At 54.5% G+C, this 27,217-nt stretch overlaps 1 protein-coding gene across 8 annotated transcripts in view; it reads right to left on the bottom strand.

Moving 5' to 3' along the window:
- Positions 1-27,217, bottom strand: part of PTPRU (protein tyrosine phosphatase receptor type U) — an 86,260-nt gene that overhangs the window by 54,172 nt on the left and 4,871 nt on the right. For 4 of the 8 annotated variants that reach the window (XM_045035400.1, XM_045035401.1, XM_045035402.1 and 1 more), the window contains exons 1-7: positions 25,585-25,783; positions 10,542-10,673; positions 7,530-7,801; positions 6,915-6,996; positions 6,695-6,810; positions 6,107-6,281; positions 5,226-5,519 (exon numbers count right to left, since the gene is read on the bottom strand). In XM_045035400.1, the coding sequence (XP_044891335.1) occupies positions 5,226-5,519; positions 6,107-6,281; positions 6,695-6,810; positions 6,915-6,996; positions 7,530-7,801; positions 10,542-10,673; positions 25,585-25,657 (1,144 nt within the window). In that variant the 5' untranslated portion in view covers positions 25,658-25,783. Of the gene's footprint in view, positions 1-5,225; positions 5,520-6,106; positions 6,282-6,694; positions 6,811-6,914; positions 6,997-7,529; positions 7,802-10,541; positions 10,674-21,547; positions 21,816-25,584; positions 25,785-27,217 lie in introns of those variants that run through there. The other 4 variants (XM_045035405.1, XR_006584098.1, XM_045035404.1 and 1 more) reach the window with 4 other exon arrangements.

Here is a 27,217-nt window from a genome sequence, read left to right as displayed (position 1 = left end):
CCATCTCCTCCCTCAGTCGCTAGGCCACAGTTACACTGGTCTCCTTGCTACTTCTCCGTGTGCCAAGCATCCCCCAGCCTCCAGGTCCTTGAGCCCTGCTGTTCCATCCGCCAGGCTTGCTCCTTCCTCCAGCAATTTCTCCAGCTTCTATGTGGCTCAGTGGCTCGCCTCCCTCAGGTCTTGCTCATAAGTCACCTTCTCAGTAAAATGGTCCCTTGAGCCTTTTTAAAATAACAGTCGTCCTACCCCCACACCCAACCCCCCCCCACCCTGCTTTATTCTTCACAGCACTTATCATCATCAAACTATAAATCTCACCTGTTTTACTGTCTTCTCCTGCCACACGTGAATTCCGTGCAGAGTTCCCGAAGGAGGCACTCACATGCTAATAGCCTTGCTTGGCTCCGTCATAGTCCCACATCCCTAGCAACTACCATAGTGCCCGACGCATGACAGGCACTCAATAAACATCTGTTGAATGAACCCTAACACCGACTCCTGTGTGGTAAAGATTCTTATTCTTCTCATGCTATAAAACAAGGGCATGAAAGCTCTAAGGTTAAGTAACCTGACCTAGATCCCTCAGTGAGAAAGTGATTCCCATGGGAACACTCTGCACTCTGATGCACCACTCAAGAGTTTCTTCAAATGTGGCACTCAACTGGATTTTTAGGTGGCTCCCCAGATCAGCTCTGAAAAACACTTAAGAACACAGGCTGTCAAAAGATGAAAACCTCGTCTCTTAACCAAAAATTAACTCAAAGTGGATCACGGACTCAAATGTAAAACGTAAAACTGTAACTCTTTTAGGAAAAAAAAACGGAGCAAATCCTTGAGATCGAAGGCGAGGCATGGAGGTCTTAACCTTGACGCCAAAAGCACAACTCATAGAAGGAACCAGTTTTGATAAACTGGCCCTCATCGAAATTAAAAATGGGCGGGGCGCCTGGGTGGCTCCGTCGGTTCAGCGTCCGACTCTTGATTTCACCTCAGGTTGCGACCTCACAGTCGTGGGATCAAGCCCCACGTGGGGCTCTACTGACAGCTCGGAGCCTGCTTGAGACTCTCTCTCTCCCTCTTTCTCTGTCCCTCCCCCACTCGTGAGCGCGCGCTCTCTCTCTCTCTCTCTCTCTCTTTCTCTCTCTCAAAATTAATAGATACATAAACATTACCAAAAAAATGGTTGCTCTGTAAAAGCCCAGGTGAAGAGTATGAAAAGGCAAGCTAAAAGCAGGGAGAAAATATTTATACACTATATACCCAACGAAGACTAGTATCTACAATGTGTAAAGAACTCTCAAAACCCAAAAGGAATAAATGAATACCCCAATTACAAAATGGGCAAAGACATGAACAATTCGCCAAGGAGGATACGCAGACGGCAAATAGCACATGGAAAGATGTTCGATAACATTAGGCATTCAGGAAGCACCACTTAAGACCAGGATGGGCGATCACTACACATCCCTCAGAATGGTTAAGAAAAATGATGACAATCCCAAATGCTGGCAAGGGTGCAGGAAACTGGATCACGCATACATTGCTGGTGAGAATGTAAAACAATACAGTCATTCTGGCAGTTTCTGATCAAAACGAAATATGCGATTATCATGGGGACCCATCAGTTGCACCTGTGGGCATTTATCCCAGAAAAAATGAAGACTCGTGTTCGTGCAAAACTCTGTACACAAATGTTCACAGCAGCTTTACTTGTAACAGCCCGAAATAGGAACTAGTCCAGATGTCCCTGAACAGGTGAATAACCATTTACCTGTTAAACAAACTGCAGTGTGTCCACACCATGGAATACTACTCAGCAATAAAAAAAGAATGAACTACCAACATACACAACTTGGATGAGTCTCCAGGGAATTATGCTGATCAAAATAGCCACTCTTTTTTTTTTTTACATTTATTTATTTTTTGAGAGACATAAAGAGACAGAGCACAAGTTGGGGAGGGGCAGAGAGAGAAGGAGACACAGAATCCGAAGCAGGCTCCAGGCTCTGAGCTGTCAGTACAGAGCCCAACGCGGGGCTTGAACTCACAAACCATGAGATCGTGACCTGAGCCGAAGTCGGATGCTTAACCAACTGAGCCACCCAGGCACCCCAAATAAGCCACTCTTACTGCCAAGACAATTCAATGTGAAAAGAATACTCTTTCCAACAAATGGTGCTGGGACAACCAGACATCCACAAGCGGAAGAATGAAGCTGGTCCCCTACCTCACACCATGTGCAAAAACAAACTCAAAATGGATCATGGACCTAAATGCAAGAATTCAAACTATAAGAGTCTTAGAAAAAATAGGGGTAAATCTTTGTGACTTTGGATTAGGCAATGGTTTTTTAATATGATATCAAATGCACAAACAACAAAAGAAAAAACAGATAAACTGGACTCCCCCAAAATGAAAAACTGTTGTGCTCCAAAGGATACCATTAAGAAAATTATAAAACAACCCATAGAATCAAAGAAAATATTTGTAAGGGTCCAGGACCCAGAATACATAAAGAATTCTTACAAGTCAGTAATACAAAGACAAATAACTTTGAGTGCCTGGGTGGCTCAGTCAGTTAAGCACCCAATCATGATCATGATCTCACAGTCTGTGGGTTTGAGCCCTGCATCAGGCTCTGTGGTGACAGCTCAGAGCCTGGAGCCTGCTTCGGATTCTATGCTCCCTCTCTCTCTCTCTGCCTCTCCTCAGCTCGCACTCTTGTCTCTTTCTCTCTCTCAAAAATAAACATTAAAAACATTTTTTTTTTAAAAAAGACAACCCAACTTAAAAACGTGTAAAAAATCTGAATGGACATTTCTACAGAGAAGACATACAAATGTCCAATGAGCACGTGAAAAATTGCTCAATATCATTAACCATCAGTGAAACTCCAATCAAAACCCCACTGAGATACCATTTCACACCCACTATGAGGGTAATTATCAAAAGACAGATAATAACCAGGGTTGGTGGGAACGTAGAGAAACTGGAAACTTCACACACTGCTGACGGGAATGTAAAAATGACAGCTGCATACAATGCAATATTGTTTGGCAATAAAAAAGGATAAAGTAAATATGTGCTACCACCTGGATAAACCTTGAAAACATTATGCTAAGTCACAAAGACTACATATTGTATGATCCCATTTATATGAAATGTCCACCAAGAGGCAAATCTACAGAGACAGAAAGCAGTTTTAATGGGTGCCTAGGGCTGGAGATGATAGAAGGAAATGTGGGGAGGGATAGACTACTAAAGAGTGCAAGGTTTCTGGGGTGCCCGAGTGCCTCGGTCTGTTAAGTGTCCGACTCTTGATTTCAGCTCAGGTCATGAACTCACTGCACTGACTGTGGAGCCTGCTTGGGATTCTCTCTCTCTCTCTCTCTCTCTCTCTCTCTCTCTCTCTCTGTCTTTCAAAATAAACAGAAAAAAAGAGTACAAGGTTTCCTTTTGGGGTGATGAAAGTGCTCAAAAACTTATTGTGGTGATGGATGCACCCCTCTGAATATACTATAAACCACTGGACTGTGTACTCTAATGAGTGAATTTATGAGATGTGAATTAAATCTCAATAAACCTGTTCCCAAATTTTTAAAAGTCAATTTCAAAAGGTTATATGCTATATGATTTCATGATTTATGTAACATTTTTGAAATGGCAAAATTTTTTTTCAGTTTATTTTGAGAGACAGAGAATGCCAGCATGGGAGGGACAGAAAGAGAGGGAGAGAGAATCCCAAGCAGGCCCCACACCGCACAGCGCTGGACGAGGTACTCGATCCCACAAGTCATGAGATCATGACCTGAGCTGAAATCAAGAGTTGGACGCTTAACCCACTGAGCCATCCAGGTGCTCCTGAAATGGCAAAATTTTAGAAATGATGGACAGATTAGTGTTTTCCGGGGGCTGGGGTTGGAGGAAGGGAGGCAGGTGAGTATAGATTAAAAGGGCCATACAAACTGACTGAACCATCCAACATCTTGACTGTGGTGATAAGCACACAAGCCTGTACATGTGATAAATTGTATAGCACTAAATACATGCACACACACAAACAGGGACAAGGGAAACTGGGCAAGTCTGAGTAAGATCCGTGGATTACATAAATGTCAATACCCTGACTGTGATATTATCCTACAGGTCTGCAAAATGTTACCTTTGCAGGAAACAGGGTAAAGTGCATCGGGAATCTCTGCAGGTTTTCTTTTCTTTTCTTTTCTTTTTTTTTTAAAGTAATCTCTATACCCGATATGCGGCTCAAACTCACAACCTGGAGATCATGTACCGACTGAGCCAGCCAGGCACGCTGGCAGTTTTTCTTACGGCTGCGTATGAATCTACAATTATCTCAATAAAACTTCCAATTATAATATACTGCAATCTGTCCTGTTCTAGCCTCAATTTCTCTTCAGATTAAACAATGTCCTCCGGTGCATGAGTGCCACAGCTCCTAACAGCTGCTTGCTTATACCCTTTTTAAGGAGAAAGAGCAGACCTCAGGTTCAGATGCCCCCACAAGAGACTCTAGCTGAAATTTAATAACACACTTTTTTTTTTTAGTTGTTTATCTAGATGGTATGATGTGGAATTAAGAACACAAATTCTGGGGCGCCTGGGTGGCGCAGTCGGTTAAGCGTCCGACTTCAACCAGGTCACGATCTCGCGGTCCGGGAGTTCGAGCCCCGCGTCGGGCTCTGGGCTGATGGCTTGGAGCCTGGAGCCTGTCTCCGATTCTGTGTCTCCCTCTCTCTCTGCCCCTCCCCCGTTCATGCTCTGTCTCTCTCTGTCCCAAAAATAAAATAAACGTTGAAAAAAAAAATTTTTTTTAAAGAACACAAATTCTGGAGCCAGCCAGTCAGGGATCCCAATGCCAGCTCTGCCACTCACTAGCCAGTCACTTAACATCTCTGTACTTCAGACACCTCATCTGTAGAATGGGTATGACAAGAGTACCTAGATCAGCGTTGTGAGTTTTAAATCACTGTGCGCGTGTGTGTGTGTGTTCATAGACACACGTATAGCGTCAGGCACAAACTCTTAGCTATCATTATTATCTTTACCAAAACAAGGACTAGGAGGAAATAACCTTTTAGAAAGTTTTAGAAGCACAGGTGCTGGCCATATTACCTCTCAGAATGTATCCCCTTGGTCCCTCCCACGGTAGCCCTGAGCCCATACCCGGGTGTCCGGAGGAGGGAGTTGGGCCGGGAGGCACCCACCTGCGCACTTGGTGCGGCTGATGAGGGGTGGCCCAGGGCGGCCGGTGCCGCCATCACCTGGGCGCGTGAGCAGCACACTGATCTCGTACTCCGTGTCGGGGTCAAGGTGCCACAGCTTGTAGGTCTGCAGGCTGACGGCGTGCACCTCCGCCCATGGGCCGCGGGACATGCGGTACTCAATCTCCTTGCGCACGATCGGCCCGTCGCCAATGATGGAGTTGGTGTTGAGCTGGATGATGAGGTAGGTGGGACCCGCGCGCAGCAGCTGCGGCGGCGCGATGGGGGTGGGGGGCTCTGCGAGGACGTGAGGAACAGGTGGAGCCGAACGATGCGCTGTGAGACCCTGCCCTCAACTCGGGATCCCAGCACACCCAAGTCCCCAGTGACCCTCCCTGTCTTCCCAGGGGCCCTGATCAAACGCCCAGACCCTCGACTAGACTTCCTCGCTCGTGCCCACTAAATCCCCAGGCCTTAAGGGGTGTCCGCTCCAAAGGCTGTCCCCGCCCTCATCCTTAAGCCTACACCCTGTCCCTCAGTCCCCTCTGAATCCCCAAAGACTAGCGTTCAGGGGCTGACCGCACGCCCGTCAGATCAACCCCGGATCCCCACAGCCTGACCCCGCCTGCGTGGCTCGCGTCTGGCCTGGGTCTCCCCGCCTGCCTGCTTCTCAGTCACACCCCGCCCCCTGGAGCGGACCTCCTCCCTGGAGAGAAACTGTCCCCCCTCGACAGACCTGACTCCCAGTCTTCCCCTCACGGCCCCACCTTTCTACAGGCCACGCCCCTAGACCAGACCCCGCCCCCTCTCCTGGCCCCGCCCTTCAGATGGTGCAGGTCCCACCCCCAACCCCACCCCGGGAGAGCGCGCCCGCACGCGCTGACCCTTGACGATGAGCTCTGCGAAGTTCGAGACGCCCGCGCCGCGCGGGGCCTGGGACACGCAACGATACAGGTCCTGCTCCGAGCGGCTCACGGAGGCCAGCAGGAAGGTCGCCAGGAAGCGCCGGTGGCTGATGTGCCGCACGCTGGCCGCGGGCACCAACGCCCCGCTCTGCCGCTGCGCAGGGGTAAGGTCGACAATGTCAGGAGCGCTGGGGAGGGAGGGTCCCAATCTCGCTCTGACCCGAGCGAGAGGAGTAGTACATGTCCTGGCCCCATTTAGCCGTCCCTAGTACACAGGGGACTTATGGGGTTCCTGGAATCAGCTCCATCACAGGAAGGCGCGGGATGAGAAGCTGATTAAGGGAACGTGGTCTCTACCTCCGATGGAGAGTGGTTGGGGGATCCTGGAGTCACCCTCTATCCTGGGGGTATAAGAGGACCCAAGAGGGCAGAGCAGAGCCTAGGTGAGAGCAGGGATGCATGAGTATGGGTGCCGGAAAAGGAAGGAACGACTCCACACCCCGCAAGGGACCCAGGTCCCAGAAGAAGTTTCCCCCCACCCTGGCTAAGGTCCCTGCACCCCCTCACCTGCAGGAGAAAGCGCTCTGCCTCTGCTGCTCTGCCCGCTGCCATGCACTGGAAGGAGGCGTTCTGGCCAGCGTTGACCTCCACATCACCCAGTCGGGAGAAATGCGGGGCCTTCGCTGCGGGAATAGAGCCACAGTGTGAGCTGGGCCGATGCCCGCCACAGTCAGGAGCCGTGGCCACCCGCACCCCTCACCCTGCACCCCAGTGGGCTGGGACTCACCGCAGGGGTAGCTGAGAAGCAGGATGTCATCTAGGCCCATGTAGCCCCTGCGGTCTGGGGAGATGAGGGCCTCAAACAGCACCTGGGGGAGGCGGGAGGTTCCCTGTCATATCCCTCCAGCCCTACCTGGGGAGGTGCCCACAAGAGACCCCTTTTAGCTCTGCTCCAGTCCCATGCTCCTCAACCAGCAGAGGTCAGCCCAACTCACAACGGCCTTCCCTACCAAGCCAGCTAGTTGTGGGAAGGTGTGTCAGCAGCCAGAGCTAACAAGGTCAAGGCCAGAGGTTCTATCCCAGTTCTGGACAGTTACCTTCAAGCAGGAAAACTTTTCCCAGCAGACAGGGTTTCCAGGTCAGCACTGTTCCAACTCACCCTTGACCCCAGCCACAGACCATTTCTGTTGACAATGATCTCTGATGCTGAACCCAAACCATAGCAGCACTGAATAGCCTGATGCTGACCACAGACTGACCCCTGACCTTGACCACATATTGACTCCTGATGCTGAACACAGACTAATTCCAACCTCGGTCACTTGCTTACTCTGACCTCGGGCTCACACCTCTCTACCCGCTCCCCTAAGCACAGGCTGACCACAGACCAAACCCAGCCTACCTGATATTCATTGGGCCAGAAGGTGCTGACAGCCAGCTCAGCCTGGTGCCACTGACGACCATGCGATCCAGTCATATTCCAGACGGCACTGCCCAGGGGACCCCCATTGACACGCACGTAGATGCCCAAGGTGCCCGGGCTGTGCCCATCCCGGCTGTACAGAAAGTAGCTGAACTGCACACAGTGGGTATCATTCTCACTCAGGCTCTGGAAGATGACATGGGCCCGTTGGCCTGGGGCATGCTGGGAAGCATTGACCATCAAGTAGGAGCCTAGAAAGGGAAGAGGCAGGAGCTGAGGAGGCTTGGGGAGGACCAAGGTCAGGTGGGCAAAGGAGGGGGACAGAAACAAAGCAGTTCAGGCATTTGGACCCACTAGGAATCAAGGGTTTTGAGTTCTGGTCCCAGCTCTGACTCGCTACGCTGAGTCCCTTCACCTCCCTGCATCCGTTTCCCAGAGGAGAGAGCAAAAAACACACAAAACTGACTCTCTCCAAACCCTTTATGGTCCCTCACCACCTACGATCACAGTCCAAGCTCATGCTGATCTACGACTTTCCCCATGTGCTGAGCTGCCCTTGGAGGCAGGGACTAACTAACTAGGTCATTCATCTAGGAGTCAAGAGTCTGGCACATGACAGGCCTTCAAAGGCTACCTTTTCTGAAGTCTTCCCTCCCTGTCCCTCTATAGGCTTCTCTCCTGGCCCTTGGATCATTAATAAAGTGTCTGTCTCCCCACCAGCCTGTGATGCCTCGGAGGCTCCACTGTGTCTCCAGCATAGGGCTGAACCCAAGCTGAATGAGTGTGTAGAACAGAGATTGAATAAAAGGTCTCTAACTTCCCTTCCAGCCCCCACCCTGGGTCTAAACGCCTGGGATACAAATCTCTTCCAACCTGGAGAAAGGCAGCAATCTCCTTCCCCAGATCTGGGCTGTGTACTGGCAGGGGGTGGAGGGGGCCTGGCAGGGTGGGAGGGACTGGACTCCTTCGGGATCCAGCTAGGGGATTATGGCTTCCCTTTTGTGGGGAGAAGGCCCCAGCAGCTGCCAAGGGGGTGCCCACAGCCACCCAGCACCGCCTCCTCCCGGGCTTGGCTGCCAGCCAAAACAAGCTCATTCAGATCCCAAACCACGAGGCTCCCTGCTCTGGGAGGGCTCCCCAGGGACTCCACTGGAGGGGATCTCATTCATCTCTGCAAGCCAGGGGCCTGTGAAGGCGGCTCCTGGATCAGTCCCGGTGGGATAGTAAACAGAACTCCCAAGTCCCCGTCCGCACCCAGAAAGGGGCACATCCTGGCCCCCAACAGTGCCTCTTGGCCCACTCCTCTGCCCCTCTCTCTCCTCTCTTCTTCCCTAGTTTTTCCCCACTCTGCATCCCTCTCCTTCTTCATTTCCTCCCTTCATTCCTGTGGCTCTTCCTTCCCCTGTCTCTGAATCTCCCTCCTTCCTTCTCCCTCCACCCCAACTCCCTTCCCTAGAATGTGTGCCCTGAGAGGGCAGAGACGGTGGCCCTCTCGCTGACCACTGCGGCCTCAGGATCCAGCACAAGGCCCACGCGAAATGCTAAATGTCTCTCTCCCCTTTCTCACTGGGCATGTCCCTATGGGTGTGAGAGAGAGAGGCAGAGCCCGCACTGGGTCCCTGCCGTGGTGGGCACCTTGACAGATCACAGTCACACAGGTCAGACTCTGATACCCACTAGCACAGAGGTCAAACCAAGAGCTGAGAGCCGTTCCTGCAAAGGAGAGAGGAATGCCCCAGGGAGGGTGCTGTGTGAGCAAATGCACAGAAAGGGGAGGCAGGGAGGCCTCCAGGGGGCAAGGTGAGCAGGAGGAAACGGGGCTGAACGGCCGCCCATGCCAGGTTGCAGAAGGCCTCTCTGGTGGCTTCAAGTCCTGGCCTCACCACTGAGACCCTTTGCTGCACCTACCCGAACTCTCAAGAGCCAGTGCAATTGCAGCCATGTTGTGAGTGGAGTAGCAAAGGGCCTGGTCCGCTACTATGACAGGGCGAAGGGGAGGGGGGTCCTTAGGCTGTCTACTTCTGGAGTTCCCTCAGCAAGCCCATCTCGTTCTCACCCTATGCTATGTCTTCTAACCCAGCCTTTATCACTAATAAAGTTCATAGGCTGGCCTCCACCTCTCTTATCCTGTTCTGAATTCCCAGTTAATTCTGTACGCCGTGCAGAGGGCCCCCTCAAATACCTCCAACAATAGCAACTAACCATTCACTGAACCCCTACATGCCACTCCCATGCTATATACCTTGTAGGCATTATCTAATAACCCTGTGAAATGAATTATTGTGCTCTCCACTTCACAGTTAAGAAGACGGAAGCTCGGAGACGTTAAGTGACTCGCCCAAAGTCACACAGCTGGTAAAGTGACGAGGCCAGGATTTGAAGCCCAGTCTTCGTGATTCTGGAACCAGGATAGCAGGGGCCCTCATCAGAGTAGGAGGCCAGCACTACAATCCATGTAATTAGTCTCCTGACCCCCAGTCCAGTGCCCACGATGCCATAAATGCCTCATCCTGAAATGGGGCAGAGCAAGGTAGAAGCTGGGAAGGATCTGGGACTTCCAGGAAGAAGGGGGCAGAGGAAGGAAGGTCTTGTAACATCCAGCCCCCAGTGTTACTGCTCCATCAGCATCTTTAAGTCTTGGGAGACCAGGATTCAGAGGCTCCCAGGGAGGAGAGGGCCTCCCTGGCGGTGGAAGACTTAGGACAACCTGATGGGAGCCAAGCTGCAGGGGGAGTAATGGGAAGTGGGTTTTAACTTAGCACCTATAAGGGTCTTTGATTGCTTGAACCTGCACCCGATACACACTTGAACTACCCGATACACACAATTGGACAGCATGCACAGAGCGCCACATGCACGGTCCTACGTATGTCCTTACAGATGCAAAAGCAAACAAGGCCCAGAGAGGTTAAGGAATGTGCCCACGGTCGCACAGCGGGTGGCTAGAACTAGAAGGAGACCAGGGGGAATGGGAGTTGAGAGTAGGCTCACCGTGTGGCAGGTCTGCAGGAGCCCGGGTACCAGGGTGGATCTGCACTTGGTCCCACTGGAAGTCGTCGTACTGGGCCTGGCTGTACTCGCAGGGCACTGCTGGGTCGCTCGCCTCTTCGAAGGTGCAGCCGGCTGTGAGGGCAGGGCCTGGTTAGCCCTGGCTAGGGCACCACTGCTGGCCAGGAAGGCTCCTGGGGCTCCCCTCCAGGTGCCCCTCACTGCCCTGCCCACCCAGGCCCACCCTCCTCCCCTCCCTCTCCTAGGCCTCCCCTCACTGCTCCCTCCTCCAACCCTGTCCCTCTTTTCACTGTCTCCACCCAATACTGGGACGTCCCCACACTGCCCACTCCCAGGACCACACACTGCACAACCACCCACCAAAGGTCCTCCTCAGGGAAAACTAGTTAACATTATCACTACAACATTAGAGCCTCACAACTCATGAGGTCAGGTCTAGAATTATCCCCATTTTACAGATGAGGAAACTAAGGCCTTCCTTAAGGCCACACAGCCAGGTAGTAACAGAGCTGGGGTCTGAACGGAGATCTCCTCTCCTAACTCCTACTCAGTGTCCCACTCCCTGCCCGCCCCCCCATCTTCACGTAAAGGACAGACAGTGGGTCCCAGGACTGGCGGGCTCATGAATGCACTAAGCCAGCCCTGATGGTATCTCCTTAAGAATAACAATGGCCACTGATCATCTCAGGCAAGCCCGGTGCAGCGCTAACGGCTCTCAGGGTGGCATCTCCTTTAGGCCTCGCCTCCTGAGACCGGGACCCCTATTGTTCCTGCTTGACAGGTGAGTTTAGGGGATTCGGTCATTGCCCAGTCGCCCCGCTCCGGTCTCTGCCTGCAGGCCTGGGACACGCGAAGTCACAGTCATGTGTGGACGGGGCACGTGCATGACTAGAGAAGCAAGTTCCCGTGATTCGGACCCAATATTTACAGTTTGCACGAGGAGAAGAGGAAGGAGGGAAGAAGGCGGGGTAGAAACAGATGTGAGTCCTTTGCCTGGTAATGAGGTCCACGTATCTTAGTAGCCCATCGGAGCCCTGAGCCGGGCACCGAATAAATGTGAGAACACCACCAGCTGGAGAAGTTAACAGCAAACCGGTTCCTGCAGTCACTCCCAAAGCTGGGTGCTTGCGGCCCCGTCACAGGCCGTCCAAGGCATTGGGGAGCCAGGAAAATGCGTGGGCAAGTGGTGAGGCCAGACCCTGTGTGGGTTACGTACCAGCCGCTGGTACTTCTCCCCACCTGACGGATGAGGTGACCAAGGCCCCGGGGGATGAAGGGCTCCGTCCACAGTACAACACGTTGGTTATGTGGGTGGGCTTTGCCATGAGACAGACGTGGGATTGAATCTTGACTCTGTAATTTGTCAAGCTGTGCGACCATGGGCAAGTCGCTTCTTTCTGAGCCTCAGTTTCCGCATCTGCGTGTGCGGTTGTTGAGGATGCAATGCGGGAGTCCACTGACCACGACGCCTAGCGTGTGCAAGCGCTCAGGAAATGGTGGCCCTTCACGGGTGCCACTTGAGCCTACACGAGCAACAGACAGAAGCGGGACTTGAACCCGCGGCAGTCAGATACCAGAGCCCACGTTTCCTTTACTATGAGAAGGAGCACAGCCGGGTTCTTCCCAGGCTCAAGAAGAGGAAGGAAGAGAAACTAGGGGGTGAGGGCCATGTGCCAGCCACGGCGGGCATCTGCCCCACAGGAGTGGCTCCACTCTCGGGGGCTCTGCTGTTTCACCTGCTGCAGGGGACTTCTCTAGGTTGGCACACAGATCACGTGCAGTAGCATTTGGAAACATGCCCGGCAGAGCTGGGCACAAAGGGGGCTCGCCCTTGTTGGGGGTCCCCCGTTCCTCTTCTTACACCCCATCGGAGTGTAGAACAATGAGATGTGGGCATGAGGCTGGCACTGAGTGGAGGGGATGAAATTACAGAAGCCTCTCTCCAGAGCTAGTGCAGGACCCTTCCAAATGCTCTTTGCCTCTTTGTGCGAAAAGCTCTGGTCAGCATCATGCCCTGTGGCCCGTGGGAGGTAAGTTTTAACCCAATCTGTGCTGAGAAGGCCTCAACTCTCCCTCGAGAAAATGACCCACAGCACAGCACAGAGGGAGGCCATGGACAGTAGGGTTGGTCAAAGAGGGCTTCCTGAAGGAGGGGAGAGCTGACTTCATTCAGCCTGAGCTGAGTCTACAGTCTGCTCCTGAGGTTCTTAGCCAAGGCCTCCCTAAGGCAGAGGGATGGCCAGAAAGGGAAGCCCAGGATCTAGAGCCTGGATGGAGCTCAGGCCCTTCCTATTCCTTTATAAGGCAGCTGCCCAAGGATATCTCATCCATGGCCCTGAGGCAAGCCTGGGAGTGCCAGCTCCTTGGCGCCCCCCCACCCCCATCCCCGGTCCATCCCAAGCCAGGCCACATGAGCTGTCAGGACTCCCAGACTGACCAACCTAGTCAGATGGACCCTCAAGACCATGTAACCTTAGCCAGAGTAACTCCCAGACTGACCCAGGTCAGTGACCCCCCCCCAGACAGAACGACCTCAGCCAGAGTGACCCCAACACCATCCAGACCATCTGACTTTATCCAGAATGACCACCAGATTGTCTGACTGACCCCAGACCAGCTAACTCCGGCCAGAGTGTCCCCTGACCTCTGCCAAATGACTCCTACAATTGGCCTCAGGCAGGGAGGTCACCCTAGCTGACCTTCCCCCTCCACAGTGTCCCCTTAGGCAGAATGACTCACTGTCCCTGGTCCAGGTCCACCCCCCCCCCACGCGGTGCCTCTGGGGCCAGGCCAATTCCAACAATGGCACTTAGAGGATAACATCTCTGGTCCAGGCTCCTCAATGAGAGCCACATCCTCACATTCTCCCCGGCTCCCCCTGGGGTGGGAACAATCAGGCCTCCCAGGTCCTAAGGAAAAACCTATCACCTCCAGTCTGGATGGTTCAAGGGCCCCAGAGCTAAGTCCCAGCTGCTGCTAGAGAAAGATCCAACTTCGGCTGGAGGCTACTGGCCTGGGGTGGGGTGGGGGGAGAAAAACTAGATCAGACTTTGGGTTCAGAGCAAGAATGGTAGCAGGGAATCCCTCTTGACTCCATCAACACAGACAGTGGCCGCAGACGTGCACACACACACGAACACCACCGTGAGGGGACTGCCACGTTCCGCCATGGCCACCTACACCCATGAAACTTCATAGGAATTCATAAGGAGGTACTATTATTATTCCTGCTTTACAGATGGAAACTGAGACTCAGAGAGATGAGGTGGCCATTCTAAGGCCACATTCTAAGTCCCGGAAGCTAGGATTTAAGCCACTTACTTATTCAAGGAGACTAGGTCCAGACAAAATAAGGCCCTGGTATTCCGCTGGCCACATGTGTTAATTCGGTTCCATTCACAGGAAATTTGCTCACTGACAGTATAAAGCAGGTCTCAGCCTGACACTAGTAGAGGCATAAGGATAATTAAGATCCTGCCCTGGCTTCAGGGACCTCCCAGTCTGAGTGGGGCTGACGGAATAAGACAAAGCAGAGGAGGGTCAAGGCCACAAAGGGGATCCAGGGGAAAGATTTTCTGGAGGTGGGTGCATCTGAGCAGAGCGTGGAAAGATGGGTGTCATTCTGGCCAGTAGAGATGGTGGGTAGAAGGGCCTCTGAGGCGAAGGAGGGCAGGGAGTAAACACACAGTCCAGAGCATAAAGGGGAGCGCAGACTGGCCAAAGCGATGGGAAAGGAGGCTGGAAAAAGGAAGACTGAGGCCAGATCAGGGAGGGAGGGCCTTGGGCGTCTGGGCAAGAAGTTGGAGTTGGGAAGCCAGAATAGGTGTTTGAGCAGGCTTCAGATGAGACAGTGACAAATCCTCTAAACCAGGAGGGTGGGTAGGTTCTCCAGAGGGCGCCACAAAATCAGGAGGGACAAGCCACAGTCAGATGTCAGGAACTGAGGTCCCCATCCTAGATGCAAACAGCACATACTCTAGTCACACCCAGAGAGATACACAACACACACACACACACACACACACAGCCCCACACTCCCCCCCTCCCCACGCCTAGTACAAGCCTCGGGGACACAGTCTCAGCCTGGCTGGGGTAGGGAGAAAACCAGACCCCACAAGGGGGAACCCATCTCTGCCCTGGCCTCCCAGAGAGGGTGGGCTAAATCAACCCAGGACCCCCACCGGTTCCCCCAGCCTCAGCTCAAACTGGCCCAGCTACATTCCTCAGCTAATCTCCCCAATCTGGCAGGCGGTTGCCTCAGCAACCGTCAGCCACAATTTGGGAAGGCAGGAGGATGGCTTATCCACATCCGGCTGGGCTATGGATGGGGCGATGGAAGGGGCAACACAACCTCTGCAGGAAGTCAGGGTGTGGGAAGAGGGTCTCCCCGGCATGAGGGCCTCCTCATCTCCGTTTGCATGTGTCTCCATATGCAGACGTGTGTGTGTGTGTGCGCGCGCGCGTGTGTGTGTGGCTGTGAGAGTGACAGCCTGGTACCGACTTGTGAGCACACAGCTGGGAGGCAGGAGACCTGGATCTAATAGCTGCTGAGCGCCTAATTCCCTGTGTGATCTGTGGCAGGTGACTTGCCCCCTCTGAACCTCGGCTTCCTCACTTACAAAATGAGAATGGGGACCCAGGTGACCTCTAAGGCCACATCCACCTCTAGAATGCTGGTCTCATTTGTGTGAGTATGCCCGTGAGCAAGAATAATTTGAAGGCAGAGAGAGACTGTGGGGCAGAGGTATGTGAGTGAGGGTAAGCATGAGTCTCCCAAGTGTGGGTCCCCCAGGCGGCATGCTGTGAAGGTGTGGGTGTGTGGGTGTACATTCGCGTGCGGAGATATATGACCACACTCGGGGATAAGCATGGACCTACAGAGGAGGTGAATATATGTGGTGGGGTAGAGGGAAGTTGTGCACATGTGTGCATGTGTGTGTGCATGTGTGAGCACCAGACTTTTCTCCCCACCAGACAGGGAATGGTGCTCTGTGCCAACTGCGGCTGCCAGCCACAGTATTTTCTGAAGGACCCTAGGTAAATAGGGTTTGTTTGCCATGAGATTTTTGTTCTCTGATTTGTCAATAGAGCATCCAGTTCCCAAGGGTGGCCCCAGGAGAAACAGAACCTCCCCCAACAGACTAGAAGTTTAGGGGCTGGGATCATACCCAACCACAGGCATAGCCCCAACCCTGGCCTGGGGAAACCAGATACAACCCCAATAACAGCACTGTTCTATTTCACCATCTGAAGCCACATCTCTATTTTAGGTACCCTAACCCAACCCTGCGACCGACACTGGCCTCACCCCTGGACATTCTTGCCCAACCTGGCCCTGTCCTATGTTCTCCACCCCAACTACAGCTCCATGTCAGGCCCATCTAATAACCCCCCCTCCTCCTTCCCTAGAGTCAGAGACTGTCTCTTACACCTTCGAACCCCACCCCCCGAAGTCCTGTGTATAGCAGGTGGCCAACAGTGGCTGGACTTATTGACCCCATGATCCCAACTAGTCTCACCCCAACCAACCCCACCCAGGCTCAAGGACCATGACTTCATCTCAGAGACCCAGTCCAGCCCATTTCACTGCTTTACCTGCCCAGATCAACACACCCAGACTTCAGCCCGGGGTTCCCTGGAGCTGTTCTCCAGAGCCCTGAATAACTGATGAGTAATTAATTAAGGGCGGGGGTGACTACCTTCTAATCACCCAGGATTCAGCATGGCTGGAACTAGGAAGATCACCCTGGGCAGGACCACAGAGAGAAAAGACTGAGCTGGTACCCCACCCCCCACAGGAGCCAACACAGACCCCAGCAAGGCCAACATCCTTCCACTTCCACTGAGGATAGAAGGAAGCCAACTAGACCAGGGACACTTAGGCCAGAAGCACTCCCCATCTCCCGGACCAATATGCACCACAAATCCTGAGGAGAACGGTAAGGCTGCCATGTTGGCGCTCTAAGGGGAAGGCACAGGGCTTGGCCCAACTCCAGACAGAGGCCAAGGGCTGAATGAGGGGTTGTGCTATGCAGGGGGATGGGGGGCAAAGAGTACACAGACCCCCTGCCGTGTGGACACTCTGTGTCACATAAAACACAACGCAGCAGAGCAGGGAGGCAGAGGGCCATGCACAAACCCGTGCCGTGTAAAAATCTGTACTTTATAAAGGTCCGTGGAGACAGAGGGCTATGGAGTGCCACAGTGTGATGTGTTGAGAGCTCAATGCAGCAGCTCCACACTGTACAGAGGCAGAATACAGTTACACAACACGGGGGAGCAGAGCCCACGGTGAGCATAGACCCCAGTGCTGACACCCGGCACAGTGTGGCAGAGCTGACCAGGGCCACGATGCAGCACAAAGGTGCCACAACCCAACGCGGGCATGACCCAGGACTGCACGGAGGCCCGGCACACCAGCGCAGCACCTCTAGAGGTACCCTGGGCTGGTGCTCGGTGCTACACGACAGGGGCACGGAGGAATGCCAAGGTGCCGAGTTCAAGCCTTACTGGTTCAGGGGGCGCCTGGGTGGGTCGGTCGGTTAAGCGTCCGACTTTGGATCAGGTCATGATCTCGCAGTTCGTGAGTTTGAGCCCCGTGTCGGGCTCTGGGCTGACAGCTCGGAGCCTGGAGCCTGCTTTGGATTCTGTGTCTCCTCCTCTCTCTGCCCCTCCCCTGCTCATGCTCTGTCTCTCAATAATAATAAATAAGCATTAAACAATTTATTTTTGAGACAGAGAGAGACAGAGCATGAATGGGGGAGGGACAGGGAGAGAGGGAGACACAGAATCGGAAGCAGGCTCCAGGCTCTGAGCCATCAGCCCAGAGCCCGACGCGGGGCTCGAACTCACGGACCGCGAGATCATGACCTGAGCTGAAGTCGGACGCTTAACCGACTGAGCCACCCAGGCGCCCCTAAACAATTTTTTTAAACAAAATAAAATAAATAAACACTAAAAAAACTTAAAAAAAAAAAGAAAAAAAGCTTTACTGGTTCTTCTCCCTCTCCAGACACTAGCACGGGGCCAGGTACATAGCTGGTGCTCCATGACTTCTCGCTGAAACCATGTGTCCAGCGTCAGCATGCACAACAGTACAGAGACACGGGGATGCGGAGGGTGTGGTGGGGCGCAGAAGGAACTGCCGGGCACGCAAGCCCAATCCGGAATACAAGCCGGACGTAGTCCTGAGGAGCAGGATAGGGACAGAGTCAAGGGCAGGGGTGGAAAGAGGCACAAAAACACAGTGCCGTGAAGATGCTGTGCGGAACGGTGAACTCAACGCAAGGATCCTGGGGTCCTGAAATCCGGCAGAGTTCACACAACCTAACAGCGAGCACCTGCAGTGCAGGCAGAGGCTCAGGGCAGTAACCCTGTGCAGTATGCGGGGTCCTGGGCAAAGGTGCTAACCCGCAAAAACCCAAGCCGGTCCTAAAGCCCAACAAAGCGGCTCCAAGCTGCAGTGTGAGTCCAGACTCCCCGAGCAGTGTGCGGGGTGGGGCAGAGGCCCGCACACAGGGGGGACGCCCGAGGCAAGGATGTTGCTCAACCGGGCCTGCCCACAGAAGCCTGGGGGAAAGGCCGCCAGCAGACTCCTCAGTGGTAACACCAAGAGAGGCTGGGATGCCGTGAGGGGCGGCGTTCGGGCAGCAACGGCACGGTAGGCACACATGGCCGGAAGGCACGTATCCAGAGCCGCGATGTAGTGCAGTTGTTAGTGTAAGTTGAAGATGCGACACACGACCAAAGTGTTATAGAGAGGTCGCGTGTGCTGTGATGCCCTAGAGAACATGGACGCGCCGACTCCTGGAAAACCCTGTGCCTCTAGCTCCGCCAGCCTGGGCTGTCTGAACCATGGTTTGGGGGCTGAGGCCCCGTCTGCCCTGTGGGCTTCCCTCCACCCTGCCCCCCCATGCCCACATCTTCCACCCCAGTGACTCTCCAAGGGCACAGGATGAAGCCATCGCTCTCCAGGGGACAGGCAGCCAGAACTGAGCACATTGTCCAGGTATTCGTATCTGAGCAGGCCCCAGCCTGCTGGCAGGCAAACAATGAATTCAGATTCTGCTGAAAAGCCTTTGGGCAATTAAAGCATATCGCCTGGCCCCCAGCCCAGGGCAGGACAGTGTGGGGCAGGGCAGGGCAGAGACAGAGAGGGAGACCTATTAGACCGGGCTCTGGTGGCAGGATGATCCGAAAGTGGGATGAACAGCGGGGAGGATGTCAGAGAGGAGCCAGATCTAACCCCCCTGGCTGGTCGCTCCCGCCCTCCCCTACCGCCAATACCTCTGGACTTCATCAGAAGCCAGGAACAAACTTTTCTGAGCACGCAGGATGCCTGCACACACACACACACACACACACACACACACACACACACACACGTGCTTAATAATCGTTATCACTTCCACCGTGCTTACTACGTGACAGGCCCTGTTCTAACTATATACCTACGTCGATAAAATAGATCCTCATGGCAACTCCATGCGGCGTGTTCTATAATTATCCCGATCTCACTAAACGCCCAGAAAGGTCAAGCAACTTGCCCAAGTATTACACAGTTAGTGACGGCGGGAGCTGGGATCAGAACCCAGAACCCGTGCTCTTAACCACACTCTAGGTAAAACACATACTTATGCACGTGCACGACACGTACATACACGTAAACACACGTACGTGCATTCTGAGCCACGTACCTCCGCTCAGCTAAGACCCACCTATCCTTGTCCACACAGGTTTCTTTTTTTTTTTTCTAAGTTTTATTTTTTTATTTTTTTGAGAGGGAGAGAGAGAGAGTAGGGAAGAGGATCAGAGACAGAGAGAGGGAGACAGAGAATCCCAAGCAGGCTCCTCACTGTCAGCACAGAGCCTGACACAGGGCTCGAACTCACAAACCATGAGATCATGACCCGAGCTGAAATCAAGGGTCAGATGCTTAACCGACTGAGCCACCCAGGTACCCCTACACAGGTTTCTGACACCTCGCAGTGGTCGCCTCTTATCCCCCAACTGTCCCATGCCCTCCTGTTCTCTCCATCTTCCATCTGTCCCCCAACTCTCAGCTGTCCCCCTACCACCTGTTCCCTCAGCCCCAGCTGTCCCCAGCCCCCAGATACATCTTCATGGATAGCCATCTTCCATCCCCATTGTCCCAGCTGTCACTCTGCCCTCAACTGTGATCTTGGCCATCAAATATCCCCAACCACACCCTTCCCCCAATTTCCCCAACCCAGTCCTTCCACCCAGCTTCTATACTCCACTCCACAGTCTCAGGAACCCTCTGAGTCCCATTCTCCACATCCCTTCTGATTCACCACTAGGTTGTGGGATCCGCACCCTGGGAATGTGCCCAAGACTTCCAGAGTCAGACAGCAACAGCCTCTTCTGGGCTGTCCACCTCATGAGTCCTCCCCCAGCCATTCTGCAGGCAGTGGCCGCCCTGCCTGGGGCAAGCCAAGAGGGCACACTGGCCCCCATCCATGGCTGCCCTCAGGAGCCCCAGCTCCACACTCCACCCGCTCCAAGCCTTCCCTGCACACCCAAGGTTTCACAATGCAAACACTGAGTGGGCACCAGCCACATACAAAGTCCTGGGGACAAAAAATGACAAAGACCCAGCCCAGCCCTCAGGGGGCTTCTGGCCTGGTAGGCAAAGAAGATGGAGAACAACTCAGCGTGTGGTCATACGTGCATTAAGGGAGAAATCTGAAAAACTGTGCAGAGGGATAGGGTCCGGGAAGGCTTCCCTGGGGGAGTGACAGAGCTGGACTCTGAGGCTGAGCAAGTCAGCAGGCCCCCACGAGGTGAGAAGGGCACGGAGGGCATTTCCTGCAGGAGGCACGGCTTGTGCAAAGGCAGAGGGCTGTGAAAGGGCCCTGCAGGTTCTGGGATCAGCACTGGCCTGGTGATCCTGGATCGTAAGGGGACAAGGAGAAATGTGGTCAGCGGAGGAGAGGCATAAACACGAAACTATTCCAGAAAGCAGGGTCTGCATCATATAGATTTGGGTTTTGTACCCTAGACAAAGGCTGGAGACCCTTCAGCTTGGGGCAAGGGAGTGGCAGCATCCTCTGCCTGCCTGCTAGAGATCATTCAGGTCACAGGCGCCAGCAGCACTGGGGAGTTGATGGCAGAATGGAGACCAAGAAGGGGGCTACTTCAACAGTCCAGCACGAAATGATGGGCTGGGAGGAAGCAAACACGGATTCAACAAAACCTTCTGCAATGGCTGCTGAGTGGTGGTTCGGCCAGACCAATTCCACTCCCTGAGGTGGCCAGGCCTCACACCTCCAGGACAGCACTGTCCATAGAACTTTCTGCTCTGATAGAAATGTTCACTATCTGCACCCACCAAGCCGGTGGCCACGCAAAACGCAAGATTCTTGAGAATGTGAGATCTGCCAAGTGTGGCCGAGGGATTGGTTTTCTATTTTCGTGAATTTTAGCCACTTTAACTTTAATAACCACGTGCAAATAAGCGGCCGCCGTATTGGAAAGTGCAGGTAGAAAACATTTCCATCACTGTCAGAAGTTCTATTGTAGGAAGTTCTCTGGAAAGTCAGCTGTAGACTGACTAACGATGAAGAAGCAGAACCACTGGAGCCTTCTCCAGAGGCTCCTGGCCTTGGGGTCTGAAGGGAGATTGGGAGGCAAGCCTCAGTCCCTGATCACAGCTGCACACAGTCACCGGGACACTCCCTACCCAACACATGCACACCCCTTTCCTGGAGACAGACACACCTAAACATACAGACACGCCTACAACAGGGCACCCCACACCCAGACTCACAAACACCTAGATACTCCAATGCATGGGTACCCTGTTCCTGGGCACAGATACCCCCACACTTTGACATCCAGATACTCGGGAACCCAACACTCAGACGCCCACGTACTGAGACAGCCCCCCAACCCCAACACAGAGGTAGGTGCCCCCTTCCTCGAACACCCATTAACCTGAGGACTCCCAGACACCCGGATATACCCACCTTTGGATGCAGAGACACTGGGACATCCTTAGGTTGGCACGCTCTGAGCCTCCCACACGCTGGTATTGGGATACCCACACCTAGATAGTGAGATACCACCCACCCAAAGAGGTCTGCTCCCAAACTCCAGGAATCTGACACTTAGATACCAAGACCCCCTAGCAGCAGGCTCCCCAGGGATCCAAATAGCTGGTCACCTCCCTATTCCAAAGTCAGATCCTGCCACACAGGGTAACCAGATGGCTAGACAGCCTGACAAGCCACACATATGTTCTGTGCCCCAGGCTACAATTATACAATCACACACACACACACATACACACACACACACACACACACACACACACACACACACACACACACCCCTCACCCCACTCTGACTGCCCAGATGCCAGGATCACACCTGCACACACCTGGGCCAGCCTCCCACAACCCCACCTGCAGGGGTTACCACCAGGAGTAGCCCTCCTCCCTTCTCTGGAGCTCACCAACAGCCAAGACACCGGCTGTGACCCCATCTGCCCACTCCTAGATCTGGGACAGAGAACTGAGGGAGTCTCCCCCTCCTGATGCGGGGCCTGCCCTCCCTCCTCCAGAGACGCTCAGCTCAAACTGACGGTTGGGACCCCAAGCTTCTCACCACCTGCCGAGGCCTCGGGCACAAAGGCTGAGCCTGGGGGCTGGACAGGCCCAGCCAGCTGCTGGGGGGGAGGGTGGGTTTGGAGACTGGGCTGGAAGCTGGGGGGAGGGGCTGGCAGGCAGGAGACCGCTCCCTTCAGTCTCTGCCAGGGCCTCAACCTCCCCAACTCACAGCTCCCAGAGGACTCTCTACGTGGCCTTTTCACACACAACACCATCCCCCGGCAGAATTTTCCAGATTCCTGGAGGGAAAACCTAGTTCTTTAATCTCTACTTTCAATGGAGTCAGTGCGCCCCCGTCTGGCTTCTCCAGCTCAGAACTTGACCCACTGGACCTCACTCATTCTTTCTTACAACATAGATTTATTCATTCAGCAACAGTGGGCCAGGACTTGTACCTGGCACTAAGGATTCTAAATACTAAATACCCAGTCTCCGTCCTCACAGAGCTCACAGTCTGTAAGAGACAAAGGACCAATAAACTGTAATTACAATAATTACAATGCTTTGAAACAATCGAATCAACCCCCACTCTCCCTTCCCGGGCTAGAACAGGGAGTAACCAAGGAAGGCTTCAGGGAGGAGATGATATCTAAGCTGAGACCTGAAGGAAAGGCAGGAGTTCACCAGGAGAAGAGGTGGAATTAGAGAATTCTGGGGAGGAAGTACAGCTTAGAGGACAGAAGGGGACTGAGGGAGGAGGGGGGGCACAAGGCACCCCTAGCAACTCTAGCTAAGCCGCACCTGCATGAAATGGCCACCTAGCTTAGCACAAGCAAGCAGGTGCCGACCCTGAGTTTTCGCTGACACTTGATCTGGGCAGGGGGCAGCCAAGGAGCTCAGCACCCCCACTCTGGCCACACTCACCACCTCCTGACGAGTCTCCTCCCCCCACCCCAGGGAGAAGGGCCAGCTGCTCAGACAAGCCTTTATTGCCCAACCTGAAACCACCGGGCAGCCTCTCCCTCATTCCTGCTGTCCACAACCCCAGCAACCAAAAGGACAAAATGAGCTAGAACACAGAGGAATAAATTATTGCCAGATTTGCATGACTGGGAGACATCACACACCCACCCTCGGTGGGGCAAGGGACTCAGGAGGCATTCAGGGAGCTGGGCTGACTTTACCTAGGTGGGGGGCAAGGGCAGATCTACCAAGTACCGTTATTATGATGCCCGGAAGGCAGATGAGGAAACAGACTCCCCAAATGGAAGTAACTTGCTCAAGGTCTCACTCCCATCCCAAACTTCAGTTCTTGACCACCCCCAACCCGCTGCTGGCAGGAGGTAAGGCACAGGAGGGCTCTTGGAATCAAGGCGAAGTGGTAGGGGGTGGGGGAGCCCGGTAGTATCCCTCTGGTTTGATCTCAGGGTGGGGGAGGGGTTGAGGGGGGTAGAGGAAGCCAGGCCCCAGCTGGGAGGGAGCCAAAGGCAAAAGCGACTGCGGGAGCCAAAAGAGCTCCGCCGGAGAGGCCCGAACTCGATCCCGGGGAGACCAGTTCTCGGAGGCCTGAGGCCAGGAGGAGTCTCCCTGGGGCAGAGGTGGCCTGGCACGTGCCTTGGCTCTGATCTCTGCTGGGGCGTCTCCCCGTTACTCAGCGCCCTGGGTACCGGGCTGGAGCCACCCAAACGGTGGCTGACAGGATGAGGCCGCGGGAAAGGGATGCCCCAGGGGACGTGTCGGGCACAACTCCGCGGGAGAGGGCCACAGTCTGGAATCCCGGGCCCCAGGGAGGGATATGGAGGCGCGCGGTGGGGGGGTGGGGGGGGGAGAGGTAGTCAGACACACGCACACAGCCGACACACCATCCACACGGTCCACAGCACACGCGGACACACACACACAAGCCCCGGATACACACATTCAGATACGCGAACACACACACATACACTCACACGCACACGCCCAGAGACCCCCGCGACCACACAGCAGTTAGAAGCACGGAGACACACGCTCACACACGTACACACACACACACACACACACACACACACACACCGCGGGCCCGGCCCGCGGGGAGGCCGCACAAAGTTGCGGAGTCGACCCGGGGAGTGTCCCGAGAGACCCCGGTGTCCGCGGCGCCTCCCGCGCGCCACAGGAGGGGGCGCCGTCCCGCGGCCGAGGGCCAGGCCCTGCCCGAGCCGGGACGTCGCAGCCCCGCCCGGCCACAGCGGCCGCCGCGCGCCGCCCCCTCCACGGCCGGCCCGGTGCGGCCGCGGCCGAGCCCCGCAGGAGCGCCCGCCCGCCGGCCCCGGCGCGCCCCGCGGCCCCGGGCGACCGCCTCCAGCGCCCGGCCCTTCAGCGCCACCGGCCGGGGCGCCCCGCGGCCCCGGAGCCGCCTCGGAGCAGCCCGGCCGCCAGCGCCGCGCAGAACTTGCGAAACAACAAACAGCCCGACATGTCGGAGTCGGCGGCCGCGGGGCCCCCTTCCTCCCTCGCGAGCCTCAGGCCCGGCCCGACCCCGGGGCGGAGGGGGCGCAGCCGCGACAACTTGTTCGGGGCCCGCACGCCACACACGCGCGCGCACGCACACACACACACACACACACACACATCCTGACACCGCCCCCTCGAGCGGCCCCGGGCCCCGGGCACACACTCGGCCACCGCCCAGGCGCGCACCACACTCGCAACATTCCTGGACACGCAGCCAGCACGCACGGACACACACACTCACATCCGCTCCAGACCCGCTCCTACACGCGCATTCCCGGCACACTTGGCATTCACTCGGACCCACGCAACCCCCGGTGGCGCACACCACCAACCCCAGACACTCCCACACGTACACATCGCGCACACAGCGCACGGACACACGTTCCGGACCCGTTCCCACGCCTTCACACACGTACACGGACCTCACAAGCACACACACCACACACGCGTTCCCTGATCCACACGCGGGCAGGATCTACAGAGCACCCCCGGTCACACGCATAACACACACAACACATTCGTGGACATACGAGAGAATCACTCTCTGCTAAGGCACACGAAATGCAAACAAATGCAACACATTCGCAGATACAACTCCGGCCACACAACCAAACTCACACACACACACACACAACCTACTTGGCCGCACAAACACTACACACTGGCAGGCACACAAGACACTCAGCGCACACCCAAAGCCTCGATGCACACAACATTCACCCGAACACACTCGTAGACGCACAACACACACAGCACCTTCGCGTGCACACATAACTCACGGACACACAACATTCGCAGGCACACAAGACCCTGAGCAGCCGATCGCACATCCAACACTCAGACACACACAAGGAGCAGGCTCGGGAACGTTCGGTCACCCAACACTTACACTTTCTTGAGAGCTACGCCACGGGCCCCGGGGGCTCCGCGGGGCAAGCTTGGTCGGACGGACGAGCGCTTACCTGCCGGAGTCTCGGTCTCGGGCGCGCAGAGCTGGAAGGTGAGCGCCAGGACGAGAGCCTGGGCGCGGGCCATGGTGCCCCGCCGCTTGCCCCGGGGCCCGGCACGGGGTTGCCGCCGCCGGAGCCCGAGCCGAGCCCAGCCCGAGGCGAGCCGGAGCCGGAGCGAAGCGGCGCGGCGCGGAGCGGGACTGGCGCCGAGTCCAGAGCGGGAGCCCAAACAAGCGGGGCGCTGACGTCAGGCCCCGCCGCGGGTTCCGCGGTCTCGCGGCGCCCCCTGCTGGCAGCCGCGCGCGCAGCCGGTCAGGTCTCCCGCGGCCTGGACGCACCCCTCCCCCACGCCGGCGCCCCCTTTAGGAGGTCCGGAACGTGGAGGACCACCCCGCCTCTACACCCACAGCACCGACATTCTCAAGCCAGCACGCTCGCTGCCCACACTTTGCTCTGGCACAGCTCTCTCCGGGACAGAAACCTAAAGACACCCTGCTTCTCTGTCCCCTCCGATGCTTGAATCCCCTCCTTACCTACACCCCTCCAAATGCACATTCACGCATACCTCCAAGGACAGGGTGCTCGTCACCAACCAAAAACAGGTGGTTGGGTCTTTGGAAACGTTGGCTTTTAAAGCTGTTCATAACATTCCTTTATTATCTTTTTAATGTCCATGGGATCTGTAGTGATGTCCCCTCTTTCATTTCTATTAGTAATTTATGTCCTCTCTCTTCTTAGCCTGATTAGAGGTTTATTGATTTATTGATCTTTTCAAAGAACCAACTTCTCTTTTGATCTCCTGTTTTCAAGGCAACTGATTTCTGCTCTAATTTTTTTTTCTTGTGCTTCTTTTGGATTTAATGTGCTTTTTTCTTTTTTTCCTATTTCCTAAGGTGGAAGTTTAGGTGAATGATTTTAGATCTTTCTTCCTTTCTATAGATGCATTCAGTGCTATAAATTTCCCTCTAAGCACTGCTTTTGCTGCATCCCATAAATTTTTAGAAGTTGTGTTTTCAATTTCATCAAGTCTAAAATGTGTTGTTGTCGTTGTTGTTTCTCGACATTTCTTCTTTGATCCATGTGTTATTTAATCTCCAAGTTGTTTGGGGTTTTCAAGCTACCTTTCTGTTATCGATTTCTAGTTTAATTCCACCACACTCTGAGGGCGGACACTGTATGAATCCTAGTCTTTTAAAGTTAAGATGTGTTTCATGGCCCAGAATGTGGTCTATTTTGGTGACTATCCCATGTGAGATTGAGAGGAATGTGTATTCTGCTGTTGTTGGATGGCATAGTCTATGGATGTCCATTATATCCACTTGATTGATGGTGTTGAGCTCAACTATGTCCTCACTGATTTTCTGCCTGCTGGTTCTGTCCATTTCTGATGGAGGGGTGTTGAAATCTCTAATTATGGAAGAGAATTCATCTATTTCTCCTTACAATGCTGGCTTTTAGAAAGTTTTTACTTTTCATGACACGAAGTCCACCTTCTCACTAATTCTCCTTGGTCCCAGTCTACCTCTGGCTACAAAGGTTAAGTATATTTGGGCCTCTACCCAGTACAGGCCCTGTACAATGACCACAAACTAGTTGTCCATTATTATGTAAGACCATGCACCTTCTATATGCCTTACCCACAGAG

Source organism: Felis catus, chromosome C1, assembly GCF_018350175.1.
Source record: "Felis catus isolate Fca126 chromosome C1, F.catus_Fca126_mat1.0, whole genome shotgun sequence".
Lineage (NCBI taxonomy): Eukaryota > Metazoa > Chordata > Mammalia > Carnivora > Felidae > Felis > Felis catus.
The sequence above is the reverse complement of the archived record's forward strand: the minus strand, read 5'-3'. Positions and strand labels throughout refer to the sequence as shown.